The sequence below is a fragment of the Leptodactylus fuscus genome, chromosome 8, assembly GCF_031893055.1.
Source record: "Leptodactylus fuscus isolate aLepFus1 chromosome 8, aLepFus1.hap2, whole genome shotgun sequence".
NCBI classification, from domain to species: Eukaryota; Metazoa; Chordata; class Amphibia; order Anura; family Leptodactylidae; genus Leptodactylus; species Leptodactylus fuscus.
The window spans coordinates 62,658,783-62,675,677 of NC_134272.1; the positions used below are offsets into that span (position 1 = coordinate 62,658,783).

Here is a 16,895-nt window from a genome sequence, read left to right on the forward strand (position 1 = left end):
TCCTGGTAACAGATTGGAAACTTACACCAGGTAAGAACTGGCGTGGCTTTCCATTATAGGGCCTGTTGCAGAAACACAGTCTTTTTTAGTTGCAGATTTTGTTATGTTTTTTTTTAGTCAAAGCCAAGAATGGCTACAAAAGGAATGGGAAATATATAGGAAACCTCTTATATTTCTACTTGTTGCTCAATCCATTCCTGACTTTGGCTCAAAAAAATGCAACAAAAAAAAAGCTGCGTTGGGGCAACACGATGGCTCAGTGGTTTGCATTGCTGCTTTGCAGCTCGAGTCCTGGGTTCAAATCCTGCCAAAGACAACTATAAGTAGTTTGTATGTTCTCCCCGTGTTTGCATGGATTTCCTCCCATATTCCAAAGACATACTGATGGGGAAAATGTACATTGTGAGCCCTATATGGGGCTCACAATCTACATTAAAAAAAAAAGAAAAAAAAGCTGCGTTTCTGCAACGTGGTGCTTCAGCTTCTCATGTCAGTAAGGAAGCCTTGACACGGATTAAACGCGCGTGTAGTTTTGCAAAATACACATGTAAAAATAAGACTCCCATTGACTTCAATGACATTTTACAGGCGTAAAAAATATCATTGAAGTCAATGGGAGTCTTATTTTTACACGTGTATTTTGCAAAAATACACGTTCGTTTACTCCGTGTGAAGGCTCCCTAACTAAGAGAACGTGGCGGGAGAGGTGTAGATCTGGGACTGAGGTGCACATTTGGTGCAGGAAAGGTCCTGGCGTCCCTCAATATCATCCCTCTCTGCAAATAATAAATTCCCCCCAAATGTTTGATGACCTCGGTCTTCGTGTCCAATTCCCCAAATACATCCCCTTCCTATGTAAATACAGGGATGTAACAATGCAGCGAGGTCTTTCTCCCAGGCCATTGCTACCTGCATTGTCATGTACTGTCATTTTTAGGTAAAACAATAAGTGACTCACCCTGTGCACAGCAAACACCCAAGTATTCAGTAACTTATTATTTGCTAATAGCGCTGCTTATGAGGTGTGTGAGGCAGATAAGTGCTATGAGGACACCTCAGCCCCATACTCTGCGCCCTGCCTCTAATCCCCCCGCCACTGACTGAGGTAACAACCACATTGTTCTGGCTGCGGACGTACATTCCTAGTCTGACCCCTCTTCTGACACTGCGCCCGGGGAGCGGGGATGGGGGCGGCGCTGACATCTCTGGCCCCGCCTCTTTCAGGTGTTGCTTTAATAGACTCCTGACAAGCGGCGCCTGCGCGGTAGCTTCCTCTCTGTGATGGCTTCGTGAAAGAGAGAAAAAAAAAGAAGTTTTAAGTGATAAAAAAGCGGAGTGGAAAAGGCGGGGGCGAGAGCGGAGCAGGAAGGCAGAAGAGACGCCCGGCCGGGAACGTGACACAAAGTGCGGGCTGAGGAGACGAGACGGGACGGGGAGGACGCGGCGGACGCGGTATGGACTGACAAGTGAGTTTCGGGCTGGCGGCGGCTCCGCTGCTCTCGTGCTTGGCGCTACTTCCGCCGCTCCGGACACCAGCACCAGCTCATGGGGTTTTTCTTTTGCCTCCGCAGGTTTGTAGTTGGAGCTACGAGCGGCGCAAGCGATGGATGAAGCAGCCCTGGAGGAGGCTCAGAACAGGGCGATAGTGACGGAGAAGAGGAAGGCCTGGGCGAAGAGCAGAGATTCCTGGCAAGCATCGGAGGCAGAGGATGTCTCGGCGGAAGCCGGCCAGATTTCCCAGGCTGTGCAGGGGAAGCTGCAGCTGGGAGAGCGCTCCGGTCAGTAAGCACTTGTCTGCTCTGCTAACTTTCCGGCATTGCTTATGTCATGGCTGGACCGAGCTGAGCCCCCAGACTTCCTCATTCTGCTCTTGCTGGCTCAGTGGTTATTACAACTTCTCGTGTAGAGGCAGAAGTTTCTGTAGGGTGACTCACAAGAAACTTCTGCAGTTGCCCTCAGTGCTGTGTCTTGTTGGGCTCCACGTCTATCTGTCTTTGGGTGTTCACTGGTCCCACATATTATCATGTTATCAGTCTAAGCTTTGACATGTTGCATTAATGTGTATTTTTGTCCATGCTGAGGGAGCCCCAGGGGGAATTTATGCTTCCCCTGACTAATGCATAGAACTTCCATGAACAGTGCTTGTCATTTATGGGTTAAGTGTCTGACTGATGAAGGTCCTACTTCTGGGACCCCCCAGTGATCACAAAAATGTACAGGTGTGAATGGAGAGGTAATGCTCATCCCAAACTAGGACTGATGTAGGTAGCCAAATACTGTACCCTGGCTGCAGAATAGAAGTGAACAAAGCTGTGATCGTGCAGATATATTTACATGGGGATACCTGCCTTGTGGTAGCCAGGACCCTTTGCACAAGTTCTGTGCCCTGCTTGAAAGAAGCCAGCCATATCTCCCAGGCTGTGCAGCTGTTCAGTAGAAGTATATGAAGCTGTGGTCGTACATATATTTACATGGCGACCCCTGTCTTGTGATCAGTAGGACGTCCTGCACAAATACTGTACCCTGTCTGCTCAATAGACATGAATGAAGCGGCGCTTTTTACATATATTTATATGAGGACCGCTGACTTGTGATAGCCAGGACCCCCTGCACAAGTTCAGTACCCTGTTTGTTCATCAGAAGTATATGAAGCGGTGGTCGTGGATATATTTACATGGGGAACCCTGTCTTTTCATCAGTAGTACATCCTGCACAAATACTGTACCCTGTCTGCTCAATAGACGTGAATGAAGCGGTGCATTTTGCATATATTTACATGGTGACCCCTGACTTGTGACAGCCAGGACCCCCTGCATAAGTTCAGTGACCTGTTTGTTCAGCAGAAGTATGACAATGTGGTCGTGCATATATTTACATGGGGACCCCTGACTCGTAATCAATAGGACATCCTGCACAAATACTGCACCCAGTCTGCTCAATAGATGTGAATGAAGCGGCTATTTTTGCATATATCTACATGGGGACCCCTGACTTGTGATAGCCAGGACCCCCTGCACAAGTTCAGTAGAGGTATATGATGCATATATCTACATGGGGACCCCTGACTTGTGATAGCCAGGACCCCCTGCACAAGTTCAGTAGAGGTATATGATGCATATATCTACATGGGGACCCCTGACTTGTGATAGCTAGGACCCCCTGCACAAGTTCAGTTGAAGTATATGATGCATATATTTACATGGAGACCCCTGCACAAATTCAGTGCCCTGTCTGCTCAATACTAGTGAATGAAGTGGTGGCCATGTAGTCCCTCATGGGGATCACTGGGCCCCTCTGCACTTGGAGAGTATAACCTATCCTGCAAATAAGAATAAGTGCTGCCTGTAGGAAAACCCTTTAAAACCGATGCAATATACTGTAGAAATAATACATATTATACAATTTGTATAAAACTAAAAATATACATTGTATCAATTCTAAACATTACAATGTGTGTTTATTTTTAGCTTGATACAAAGCATACACTGTGTCTGTAAACAGCTCATGGTTCTGGGTTCATGTACCATGTGTATAAACCTATAAAACCACTGTATAATGTCTCTATAAGGCGGACTAAAGGATATTGCTAGTATCTCACTAGGGTATCGTATAATGCCTTTTCCTGAAGGTCTGCGCTGGTAAAGTGTATAATTCTCTGTATTGTGGAATATGTTGGCGCCAAGTACACGAGGACTGTCATAACAACTACCTGCTGAGTGCTTGACCTTCATAGGCACCAGTTAGAAATTTGTGCTTTTCCCTGGTTGAGTTACATAGATTTCAGTCTCGTGAGTGATCCGGTCATTAATCCCCTTCTATTTGGGACGCTTTGTTTGTGTTGGCCCTGTACAGGATGTTATTTTTTATTTTTTTTCTTCTTGCTTCTCTCTAGGCTTGCTTATGTTGTTGAATACGTTGTTTTGAGAATAATAATGTATTAAGATCGGCACAGCGTGTTCTAATCTGGATTAAAGGAAGCTTGTGTAGTAGCATTCATGTGTGCGACCCAGGGCAGTTATGAGAGCAGGTAGGTCTGTGTGAACAAGACCTATAATAAGGGCAGTGAGGAAGTGCAATGGATAGAATGGCAGTCGGTGTAATTGGTGGTTATGCTGCCTGCCTTTATATACATTGAGCAGAAAAGTCAAGAAGTTCAGGTATTTTTAGTTGTTTGCACTTGGATGGGTTTCAATACGGGTCTTTTAAGCTGTCCCAAAAATATTAGACTAGTCAGCCAAACTCGGGAGAGGGCAACTGTTCGTATCTACTGTACAGGCTATAACTTTTCTTCTATATTGTAAAGTACACAATGGATCACACAGCAATTTTGTTGGTGCTTGTTGTATGAATGAAGAGTTATTAAAGGGGATGTTACTATTAAAGGGGATGTTACTACAATGTCTGTGGGGCTGGCTGAGGGTCAAGTAAGGGACCATTCACACGGAGGAAAATGGTGAGGAGTTTGGTGTGGAATTTCAGTATGTCATTGGTGGCATCTGACACTGGCACCTCCGCGATCAGCAGTTTGACGATCGTTGCTGTGACCTTATTCCATACCAAGCACAGCACCTTAAGAAAATATTAGTGCCCCAAACCACAGTGGCTGGGTCTGGAAGCAAACGGCTGTGTCCGCTATGTAGTGGCATCCATGCAGATCAGCCCTGTCGCCCATTTCTGGGCTTGTCACTGAACTTGTGCTCCTTGTAGGCTTAGATGTGGATGTAAGACTTTAGACAATACAAATGGAAAATAATTTATTGTGGCTATTGTTGGCTGAACAAGTCTGATTTTAGTGGAAATGGCCAAACAGTATATGAAAGTGCCCTGATGCACCGAAGACAGATGTTTGGGTAGGGGGCAGTGAAGAAGGATCAGGCTGTAGGATGTTAAAAATGCTTAGTCTCATGGGAGATGAGCTGCCAAAATTGGTGTCCAGTATCTGCCTATTGAGACCTCAGCCTAGCGTGCATGTGTATGTGTGGAAATAGCTGTCAGCCAGTGGATCACTAGATCAACAGCAGTCTAACATGTATGGACACCCTAGTCTACCGCAATACTAATAGTAGGCATTACTATTCTACAGTACAGTCAGACTCCTTCCCAAGGAACTGATAGTCCTTATCAGATAGAAGCATTAGGGTAAGTTCACACGGGTTTTTTTCGATCGGAACCTGAGGCGGAGGCCATTTCAGGTTCCGGTCCAAAACATGGGTAGCAGCGACTGAAAGCCAGTGCACTGCATCGGCGGCCTCCAGCCACACACTCCGCTCCAGATTAGGCCCAATGAATGGGCCTTGTCGTGAGGAGGGAGTGTCTTCAGGTCGAATCACGAGGCGACTCAGCCTGAAGAATGAGCATGTCGCTTCTTCTTCCAGGAGATGGAAAAAAACACCTGACCGGCTCCCATTGATTTCAATGGGAGAAGTCTTTTTGGTCAGGATTTTGAAGTGAATATGGCCTCAAAATCCTGACCAAAACACCCCGTGTGAACTTACCCTTAGGGTATGCTTATCTTGAAGGCACATTTTGAGGCATCAAAAGTCTCCCATTCATTTCTATGGGAGACAGTATTAGATTTTTTTTTTTTTTTTTTGTATAAGAGATGTAAGCAGATTTTTCAGTTCCATCCTCAAATCGCTGTGTTGGAGGACAAAAAAAAAAAAAAAAAAATGCATCGAGAAACTGCTTCACAATTCCTGAAGCAGATTTTATCAGTGGTCAAAACAACTTGGTGTGAATTCGCTCTTAAAATTCCTCTAGTTCAGTAAAAAGTTAGTGATTGAATTGCTAACACAGCGAATAGGCAACAAGCTATACACCTAATGGTATAATATAACTTAGAAATAATTGCTTGTTTTTTAAATCTGCGTCATTAGCTTTACTCCCCAATCCCTCTCGCCCTCCCGCCCCGGGACTCCATCCAAAACTGGTCCCAACTACAAATTCACAGCCCTGATGGTAACCACAGATAAGGCTCCTCATTGTGCCTGGCTAACTTGAATGGAGTGCAGACTTCTACCCAAGGGAATATTAGGAAATGTAGCGCGCTCTACTTTGTGTAAAGGTACTTTTTTTTTTTTTTTTTTAAATTCATTTTGCTGCTGCTCAAAAAGTATAAGTGAGATGTTTATGAACCCATCGTATAAGGGAGTATATGGGAGAACAACTTCAGCGATGCAGCAGACAATTAAATAAAGTACCTGGCATAAGTGGAATAGAAACGTTAAAAAATGTGAAATGGATGGGGGGGGGGAGCATAGCTGAACTCTAAAAGTAACCTGCCTTGTCAAACTAGAGATTAGTCTAGCAGCACTTTTCTCTCTGTATGATTCTTGCAGAAAACACACGGACCCCATTGTAGTCCATGCTTACCGCTTTTTAATGTGTTCAGTATTGGGGACCCCCGGGTGGAATACCAAATACAGATGTGAACCAGGTCTAAGCACAGCATGTCCTTGTCATGGCCCTGTTTGGTAACTGTTGACAGTGGTGTTAATGTGACAACATTAAAAAATAGAAAACTCAAGGTTTACATCTTTTAAGGCACTAGGGTTTGCTAGGGTTTAAATTTCACCAAAAGTTGTCCCAAGCACCGTTCTTTTGCCGCTGTGGTTTTGTTTAGTTTTTTTGTTTTTTTTATAAATGGGTATGACGAGTGTGCTGTGGTTAGGGCCATTGGCTACACTAGATAAATTATCACTTATGCCAGTGCATGAGCTCGGGGCAAGAGGGGGCGGATTTTGGCGCTGGATCAACATCAGAATCCGCCCCATCACAATAGAGGTCTATGCAGACCGCTAGCTTCCATTTTTCCGTGAGTGGTATATTCCCGCTCATGGAAAAAAGCGAGCTGCCTTTTCTTCAGGCAGATTCCGTGGCTGATTCACCCCTGTCGTCTGCCTCGCGGTAGCACCCTCTCGTCTTTGCCCATTTATTTGGGCCTACTCCGGAGCGGGAAGCCGCAACTGATAGAAGCCGCGGCAGGCGCGCTTTGGTCCTATTCTGACACTGCCTCCCACGTCAAAATCGGGACCAAAATATGCCATCCCACTCCCTGTGTGAACTAGCCCTTTAATTACTTAGTAAATCAGCCCATTACGTCTAAGGGCAATATTATTATTATTTTATTTTAAATGTATCTTTATGTACAAGTGCTTTTTCCAGCAGATGTTGAAGTTATAACTAAAAATGCACATGTAAAAATCGTATAACCCAAAATGCCATTGGGTGGTTTGCTGTATGCATTGCTAAGCGTGAAATCCCCAATATAAACAGACATACGGTAGGCCTGAAATCTAGACTAAGGTCAATTTCTGATGTACAGTGTGAATAAAGTTTGGTGAAATCTCATTCATTTTGCTGATACTTTAGTACAATAGCTTTGATATATACTGGGAAATATAATGTCACTGGAACGTGAGGCGAAGCCTTCCTTAAAGTACTCTCCAATCTTTCATTTTAACGCTATCATTTCTGTTTAAAGATGGGGCATAATTCTCATCTGCACCTGCCCTTCCCCCCCACTCTCCATCAAAATAAAATGGCAGGCAAGTTGGAGCTGTTTTTGGAGCACGTTTTGAGGTTGGAAAAGCTTCAATCTGCTAAAAAAACAAAACTGCAAGCTTTCCCTTAAAATGTGGAACTTCTGTATATCTTGTAAGGCGGCTTTGCGTGCGATGGCACAACCTAATACATTTTACAATTCGTCTGAAGTAATTTTTTCGCTATGACAATAGATAGAAATACATTCCGAACTACAAAGAAACGTGACCTTGTATAAAGCTTCGGTGCACCAGAGTCCTGTTAGTCTGACGTATGTGGCACCGTATTGTCTATACTTGTAGTATATGTGTACAGTATATCTGCATGGAGTCCACTTCTAGGATTTAGGAATGCCTTTTTTTCCTTTCCCTTTGCATGTCTTGTGGCTACAGCAGGCACATTCTTTAGGGAGCTTCTCTTGTATATATCATAGTATGTAGACTGCATGATAAACCCTTATCCAGGGATTTTACTGGTTTACATCTCTGCATGCCAGCCAGAGTTACAAGATAAGCTCAGGTTTCATGTGCTTGTAGTCTTAAATAAGCTTTTTGTTTTTTTGTTTTTTTTATAGCTGATTGCTGGGGTTCTGCTTTTCCCTGCCCCTTGAGCTTTTAGTATCCAATATTTACGAGTTAAGTGTAGAAATCATGGGATCGGGAGATCTCATCTTTGCTGCAAAGTGTATCTTGACTTCAACAATATAATCTGCATAAACTTAAAGGTGATAGTGCTGTTGGGTTTTGTCGTAGCAGCCGTATGGATGGAAGTCTTCTGGACAAGTACAGCCTATTACACTATAAGAAATTCCAAAACAGTCATAACTCTATCCAAATGTGGTCTATTGAGCCTCTTATTTCAAATCCCTGAGACATAGGGGGTGCATCATGGGTTGTGCAAAACCTTCCCAGTCTCCATAGGGGATTGCTGCCAGCTTCTTTTGCTTACAGTCTTAACACATGTACCATTGGCCCGATGTCAGGGTGGTCTGGCCGTCCACCAAATACTGTAAATGAATAGCAATTTGGTCATATCAATAAAAAAAAAAAAATCCCACACAAGTGTGAAGTTTTACATATTGGGAAAGGTTCATACTACTACTATCATAGGATGAGAGCAACGGACACGTTCCTTCTATTATTTGTATTTATTTACTTTTTTGACATACGGTAAGTTATGTGTCTGTCATACTCTTACTGTAAGTCTGTCATTCTCATCCTGGTATGAGAACTTTCTATTGGTTCTCCATCATTGGTGGTCCAACCACTATCGTAACGCTTGCCCCATAGCAGAGATAACTATCTGTGAAAACATGGAGGTGGATTCTCCAGGGTGGATGAGGGCTGGTTTTACATGGAGGCAGTCAAAGCTTCTGAACAACCCCTTCAACTGGTATGCTGTTCCTCTGGGGCTAATAGCAAAAACAAAGCTGAATGTCCACAGGGCAAATTTGCAGCCGTTAACCCATAATGGTTTACAGCCAGCGTCCCCATGCTAGAGGTGCCCATACAACTTAAGCTTCTAGAAGAGCATTGTGGAGCTGACCGGTATTTCTTTCATCTTCCCTATGCATGTGCATGTCCAGTTCGTGTAAAGAGTGAGCATATTAATTCGACCTGCCCCATCCTTTCACCTGTCAACTTGTCCTAGTGTGGTTTTTTTTTTTACAAGCACTTTGTGAAGACTGTGAACCGTGTATCTTTCCTTGTGTAGAGTTGTTACAGATATTGCTCTTTTTAGTTCTAGTAACCTGCCCCATATTGTTACTTTGTGCACGTGATGGTTAAATGCAGGAATTTGGTCCTATTAGACAGAATCTGCTCTCCTGCTTGTAAAGCACATTCCTGCTGTACTGGTTTATCCACTAGCTGACTGCCTTTTTTTTTTTTTTTCTTGCAACGTCTTTAATCTGCAGAAATTTTTGTTTGCTGTTTGTATTGTAAACCGGCCATGTAGACTGGACGTCTTTATGTGAAGTGTTCAGATTGACAAATCTGCTAAATGTTCACCTGTCACCTTATATATCATTATTTGTATGTGCAGAAGGGTGAATGGGTTCATGTGAGAGTAAAACATTTGCATCCATGTGGCTAGATTATTCATTTTCCACCTTTATAGTCACCTATAGCAGACATTTCTATAACTGAAAATATGTTCCACGCGAACGGGGTTGTTTTGGCCGCAAGCAAAATTTCCGTTGAGACAAATTTCTGGGGGGGCATTCCTCACAGCCCAACTAGACGGTCAGGTACGCCCTCAGTGGGCAGAGACTGGTAACGGCACCGATGTCTCCAGCCCAGGGGCACATAATGCTATATTCAGAGCACTGTCTGCTTTCTAGCGGTGTATATATAACCCCATGTGCCTGAGGACATGAAAGTTCCCCTTTAAGTCATGTGACCCTTTTCTGAGAGCGACACCTGCAAGTCAGAAAACTTTTCAGCTTGTAGAAGATGCGCCAAGTTTACACCAGTTTCTAGATAGAGCCACAATAGTAAATCTGGGCCAGTGTTTTATTGGAAAAATGCCTATTTACATTTGGACTTTGTTTTTTGAGCAAAAGTCAGAAGCTGTGGGTCCACAAGGAAGCAAGGTAAAGCCCTTCCTTCAGCTCTTTTTTTTTTTTTTTTATTAACTACTTTTGTTTTTGGTTAAAACTGTGCCAAAATTCCCAAATCTTGTAGGGGCTGTTCAGACTGACCTGTAGTGCACCAGGCTTAATCATCGGCTGAGCTGGCAGGAGATCCACCAAAATGAATAAGCGGCATACACCTTCTTAGTGTTGGCACATCTAGGAGTGTCTGTGTGCCAGAATCTTGACTCTCTGCCAGCTAGGGCCTGGAGAATATTTCACTTGTCATTTACACCAGTTTTCTTTCCTAAATTTGTCAGGCTATCGAGTCCTGCACCTTTCGTGTTCCACACATTTTATCACAAGTGGCAGGCAAAAAGTTAAAGGGCACTTGTGTGAAAATTTGTGACTTTACTATGCCAGAAAGTGGGTGTATGTTGAGTGAGAAATCTCCCCCCCCAATGTTGTAGAAATGCCACAATGACTACATTACCTTGTATGATGTGCTCGGTCTCCATCTCTTACCTCTCCTAGGAGCGAGGTGTAACCGCGCAGCCTCTTATTTCCATACATTTGTTTAGATAACTGTGGTGTTATTGGAGCCGGCTGAGCACACTATTGGGATCCGTCAGCATGCCTGACTTCTGCTTTTATAAATATTTGAGCCACCTTTTTTGCAACTCTGCCTTGTGCTGTTCCTCTATGAAAATAAGAACTGGCTATCGTTCGCTTTGTCAATAGGACGAGTCCACACGCACTGTCTATTAATTATGTATCCTGGATTTTTAGGTCCGGCGTCCTTTGTGGGGTGGGATAAGCCGCTGCCGAATACCAGATACTTCTTAGCCTTAGGCTAGTGTCGGGTTAGTGTTCTTTGGGTCTGCATGGGGCCCCCGAAAGACTGAAACCTTGTCCGCTTTCAAAAGTGGTGACCCACTGACCCCTTTGACTATAATGGGGTCTGCCGTGCTTCCATGCGGTTTCCGCCAATTTATTATTTATTTATTTTTTTAATGCAGATTGTGAGCTCCATATAGGGATCACAATGTACTTTTTTTTTCCCCATCAGTATGTCTTTGTAGAATGGGAGGAAATCCACGTAAACACGGGGAGAACATACAAGCTCCTTACAGATGTTGTTCCTGGTGGGATTCGAACCCAGGACTCCAGCGCTGCAAGGTTACAGTGCTAACCACTGAGCCAGCATGTTGTCCCACCAATTTTTATACTAGAACCGATGGAGAAAAGAGTCCTGCTTCTAGACAGAGATGAGCAAATGCTAGTGTGAACATGGCATTAACTTATTTTGCAGCCTGATGGGAAAACCGTTTCAACCCCTATTTTTCTGGCATAGTTTGCTTCTCTCAGTCTGCCCATGGATAACCTGGTACTATGGTTACGTTTTTGTTTTTTTTTGGTCTGGAGATGCAAATATCAGATTAAAGGGGCTTTATCAGCAAAATTTTGCTGTATGAGCCCCACATATGCGTGAATAGCCTTTACAAAGGCTATTCAGGCACCACTAATCTTATTTTAAACCCCCATCTCGTTTTAAAATAAAACTATAAAAACATATAGGTAAATCATACTTGGACATGCACCCTGGGCGGTGATGCACAATCCGACGTCATATTCTGGCACGCCTACCTCTTCTTTCGGCGACGCCCTCCGGTCCTGGCTCTTCCCCGGCTTCATCTTCATCCTTTTCCGGCGGTTCAAATCCGATTGGTTGAAATTCGGCGTGTGTACAGTAGCGCTCCCTCTGGAGTTACTGCGTACACTCCGGTGGCACTGCCATTGACAAAAATGGTGCCGGAGTGTGCGCAGTAGCTCCGGAGGGAGCGCTACTGCGCACGCGCCGGATTTCAACCAATCGGATTTGAACCGCCGGAAAAGGATGAAGATGAAGCCGGGGAAGAACCAGGACTGGAGGGCGTCGCCGAAAGAAGAGGTAGGCGTGCCAGAAGATGTCGTCTGATTGTGCATCACCGCCCAGGGTGCATGTCCAAGTATGATTTACCTATATGTTTTTATAGTTTTATTTTAAAACGGGGCAGGGGTTTAAAATAAGATTAGCGGTGCCTGAATAGCCTTTTTAAAGGCTATTCATGCATATGTGGGGCTCATACAGCAAAATTTTGCTGATAGAGCCCCTTTAATGTTCTTGGTTTTCATAATGGTTTTGAGTGAATATCAATAGTAAATTGGATGTTCTTATATGTAAAAAATAATGTTTTTTTTCCCCTCTTTCAGGTAATATACCTAATGAGAAGATTGCAATATGGCTAAATGACTGCAGGTAAGAGATTTAATTTTTTTTTTTTTTTTTTCTAAATTACTTTTTACTTCACACAAATTCCCTACTTTTTCTTTCTCTTCTTCCAGTGATTCTTCTAACTTCCCTATCTAATTCCAACTTCTGTATGTCCTCTGACTACTCTTCTGTCCTCTGACTACCTTTCTGAACGTCTGGTTACAGGTAACGTTAAATTACACTTGGTGTATTTGGCAATTGGAGACTTGGGCAGATTGGTTTGTTGCTTCATGTCTAGAATTTGTGTCATTCTTTCCAGTCCCGACCTCAGATAAGTGATTGTGAGTGAATTCTTGGGTTCTCCAGAAAGAAATCAAGTGCATTCCTGCATTGGATAAGCTTTATTAGCTCTGGTTACCTTGGCAGGGTGAAGTGCCAGGAGTCTCTGCCCGGTGCCGCTGTGTTTCCTTGTGACGCCACTGGCTCTGCTCTACTCTAGCTGCAGGTCCATAGAGAGAGCAGAGGTGGTCATGTGACTCAGTCAGTGCGCCCACAGGGGAGGCAGAGCAGTAAGGTAACCATTAGTCCTCTGGGAACTATAGCTATCACATTATATGTGTGTGCATATAGATTTAGAGTATCTCCTTGTAGCCAGAGAACTACAAATATAGACCTGCTAAGGCCTACAAAAAGAGAGCACCAAATTTGTGAAACAACGAAATGCAATGAGAATGCTGGAAGGGGGGACCTTAGTATCTGACCTGATAGTGAAGGGTCTGTATCATGAACGGCCCCAGTCCCTTCCTCCTTCCCAACAGTTCATTTTCAAAAATAATTTGCGTGTACTGCTTCGAGTTCATGGAGGGCTTCTGTCTGATGTTGTATGAACCCAACAAAAAACAGCGTCCGGATCCCTCTGATATCTTGGCACTTTTAAAACGAAAAACCACGACAGCACTTTCAATGGAAATGGGGAATCTTTCTTGCACCAAATGTGCATCTCAAGCCCAGATTGGGGAGGACCCATGTTAGTTATCTGGCGTGATTTATAATGGAAATAGATTCCACTACAGCAGACAGATTTACAAAGAGGTCGCAGCCTCTGTTTCCCTGAACCGTGTGTATCATACGGCGGTCTTAATAAATAAATTTGCCCCCTTGTGTCTTATTTGCCAGAAGATTAGCCCGGCGTGCAGGTTTATACACATCAAAATGAAGGCTGCCACTACAGACTTCCTAGATTAGTTAGAGGGGTGCTGCTGGTGTCCCCCTTATGGATAGCGCTCTACATGGTGGGTTTTATTTACCAGAAACAAAGATGGAACTATAGACAGCTTTGAGGCTCTTTTTCGAATACATTACAGGTATAACCACCAGGTGGCGCACTACTATAAAGCCATTCTATGGCTTCTTGCTGCCAGTGAGGCAGAGCAGGTATGTTCTAAACCTTCCTCATTTTTGGTTTAGAACGTCTAGGTCCATATTTGTCTTTTTCTCCCATGGCAGTGCTTATAAGCCAAAGTAGAGAAGAGGTACACATCTTGTTGCTAGATTTCTTTCTGTATATTCCGTTCCTGTTTTGGCATAAGAATACTGCTGAGTGGACATACCCTTAGTAAGTTTTCTAAGATTGCATCACTGTTATAGCAAATGTGATCAGTGACATATGGTCAGTAAAGGGGAAACCTACCTGTTTATCTGTATAGAATCCAAGTGACCAAGAAGGAAGGGGAAGATGCTTTGGAATAAGACATGCTGTCCTCTGACCATGAAACTAGATAATTGTTGATGTCAGTCTGAGCTAGTGAAGCTCGATCCGGCCAGCAGGATTTCATTCAAGGCAAATCTCCACAATCTGCCTCTGCTGTTCGTTACATACAAGTGGCAGACAGGAAAGTAACCGCAGTGAGTCTGTGCCCTCGTATTGTGAGCTGGGTTCTCAGGTTGTTGTCAGGTGGGGAAAACTTGCCTTAAGGAAATTATATTCCTTCTAGTCTTGTATTTTTCCTGCAGCTGGTGGCGAAAAAGGCAGCATATAATATACCTGATACAATAAAAATAATCTTGCTCCTCGGCAAATCTTACTCAAGTCTAGGAACCGATTCCAAAATCTGGTGCCAGCGACAACATGGCATGGGGCTGGGTCTACCCTTCTGCTTTGAGGATTGAGCACATATGAAGAGATTCATCAAATACGTTTTATTATTATTTATGAATAATAGATGATGATAAATACAGTACAGACCAAAGGTTTGGACACACCTTCTCATTCAAAGAGTTTTCTGTATTTTCATGACTATGAAAATTGTAGATTCAGACTGAAGGCATCAAAACTAACACATGTGGGATTATATACTTAACAAAAAAGTGTGAAACAACTGAAAAAATGTCTTGTATTGTAGGCTCTTCAAAGTAGCCACCTTTTGCTTTGATTGGTTGGGACCATCAGTTGTGTTGTGCAGAAGTCAGGTGGATACACAGCTGATAGTCCTACTGAATAGACTGTTAGAATTTGTATTATGGCAAGAAAAAAGCAGCTAAGTAAAGAAAAACAAGTGGTCATCATTAATTTAAGAAATGATGGTCATTCAGTCCAAAAAAATTGGGAAAACTTTGAAAGTGTCCCCAAGTGCAGTTGCTAAACCATCAAGCGCTACAAAGAAACTGACTCACATGAGGACGGCACCAGGAAAGGAAAACCAAGAGGCACCTCTGCTGCGGAGGATAAGTTCATCCGAGTCACCAGCCTCAGAAATCGCAGGTTAACAGCAGCTCAGATTAGAGACCAGGTCAATGCCACACAGAGTTCTAGCAGCAGACACATCTCTACAACAACTGTTAAGAGGAGACTTTGTGCAGCAGGCCTTCATGGTAAAATAGCTGCTAGAAAACCACTGCTAAGAACAGGCAACAAGCAGAAGAGACTTGTTTGGGCTAAAGAACACAAGGAATGGACATTAGACTGGTGGAAATCTGTGCTTTGGTCTGATGAGTCCAAGTTTTAGATCTTTGGTTCCAACTACAGTGTCTTTGTGCAACGCAGAAAAGGTGAACGGATGGACTCTACATGCCTGGTTCCCACCGTGAAGCATGGAGGAGGAGGTGTGATGGTGTGGGGGGGCTTTACTGGTGACACTGTTGGGATTTATTCAAAATTGAAGGCATACTGAACCAGCATGGCTACCACAGCATCTTGCAGCGGCATGCTATTCCATCTGGTTTGCGTTTAGTTGGACCATCATTTATTTTTCAACTGGACAATGACCCCAAACACACCTCCAGGCTGTGTAAGAGCTATTGGACCAAGAAGGAGAGTGATGGGGTGCTACGCCAGATGACCTGGCCTCCACAGTCACCAGACCTGAACCCAATTGAGATGGTTTGGGGTGAGCTGGATCGCAGAGTGAAGGCAAAAGGGCCAAGTGCTAAGCATCTCTGGGAACTCCTTCAAGACTATTGGAAGACCATTTCAGGTGACTATCTCTTGAAGCTCATCAAGAGAATGCCAAGAATGTGCAAAGCAGGAATCAAAGCAAAAAGTGGCTACTTTGACGAACCGAGAATATAAGACAGATTTTCAGTTGTTTCACACTTCTTTAAGTATATAATTCCACATGTGGTAATTCATAGTTTTGATGCCTTCAGTGAGAATCTACAATTTCCATAGTCATGAAACTACAGAAAACTCTTTGAATGAGAAGGTGTGTCCAAACTTTTGGTCTGTACTGTATATGTTCCAAAGAGATTTGTTACATATCGATACAAATATCTGTCTGCATCGAATAATCAGGCTCACAATTGGAAACATTTGTTAATTCATGTGACCCTAACCTATCTGCGGGGCTGGTTTCAAGGGACAGATTCCTTTTTAAAGTCCGGTTTGCGTTTGAGGTAGATTTTCTAGAGTTCCGTAGTAATTGTAACAAATCTATCCAACCCTCTTTTTGTGCATTATATATGGTATATCAGTGAAATCCATAAGATCTGCTTGTTATTGACAATATAAGATACTGATCATTTGCTTTGTGGTTGTGTATTGAATCTAACAAAGCGATGCATCTCTGGCTCCTGAAGATGGTGGGTGCACTGTCTACTTCAGACCCTGCCCCAATATGCTAATGCAGTTGCCCAAGCTCCATATACTGTAGTGGTGGCACTGGGGAACTGCAGGCCTGCTCCCATTCACTTGAATGCGAGCAGTGCTCCTTCTGGCCGTATACCTTGTATATAGTTTCCAATGACCAGATCAGCTGACCCGTGCTGGGTTCAGGCGTTAACACAAATGTTTGTCACTTCGATGCTTCGACACTAGGTGTTCAATGGTTTCTAGCTTAGCAGCCAACGTGTAAAAATGCACAAAATCGTTCAAGTGGACTTTAACCCTTTTGAGTAATGTTGACCGTGTATAGTGGGCAGAGAAAATGCATGTCCTATGAAGTCACTAAAAATGCTGTCCTTGGACTGTTAATTTAGAATATAGTTTGTAGGTAAATCTATACATGGCCCATTATAATGGCTCTAGGTTGC

At 43.5% G+C, this 16,895-nt stretch overlaps 1 protein-coding gene across 2 annotated transcripts in view; it reads left to right on the forward strand.

The window, feature by feature from the left end:
* The first annotated feature begins 1,307 nt into the window (after positions 1 to 1,307).
* The window catches only part of ITPRID2 (ITPR interacting domain containing 2), a 54,714-nt gene continuing 39,126 nt past the window's right edge, over positions 1,308 to 16,895 (forward strand). For both annotated transcript variants that reach the window (XM_075283789.1, XM_075283790.1), the window contains exons 1-3: positions 1,308 to 1,466; positions 1,572 to 1,778; positions 12,368 to 12,413. In XM_075283789.1, coding sequence (XP_075139890.1) covers positions 1,604 to 1,778; positions 12,368 to 12,413 — 221 coding nt within the window. In that variant the 5' untranslated portion in view covers positions 1,308 to 1,466; positions 1,572 to 1,603. The remainder of the gene's footprint in view (positions 1,467 to 1,571; positions 1,779 to 12,367; positions 12,414 to 16,895) is intronic.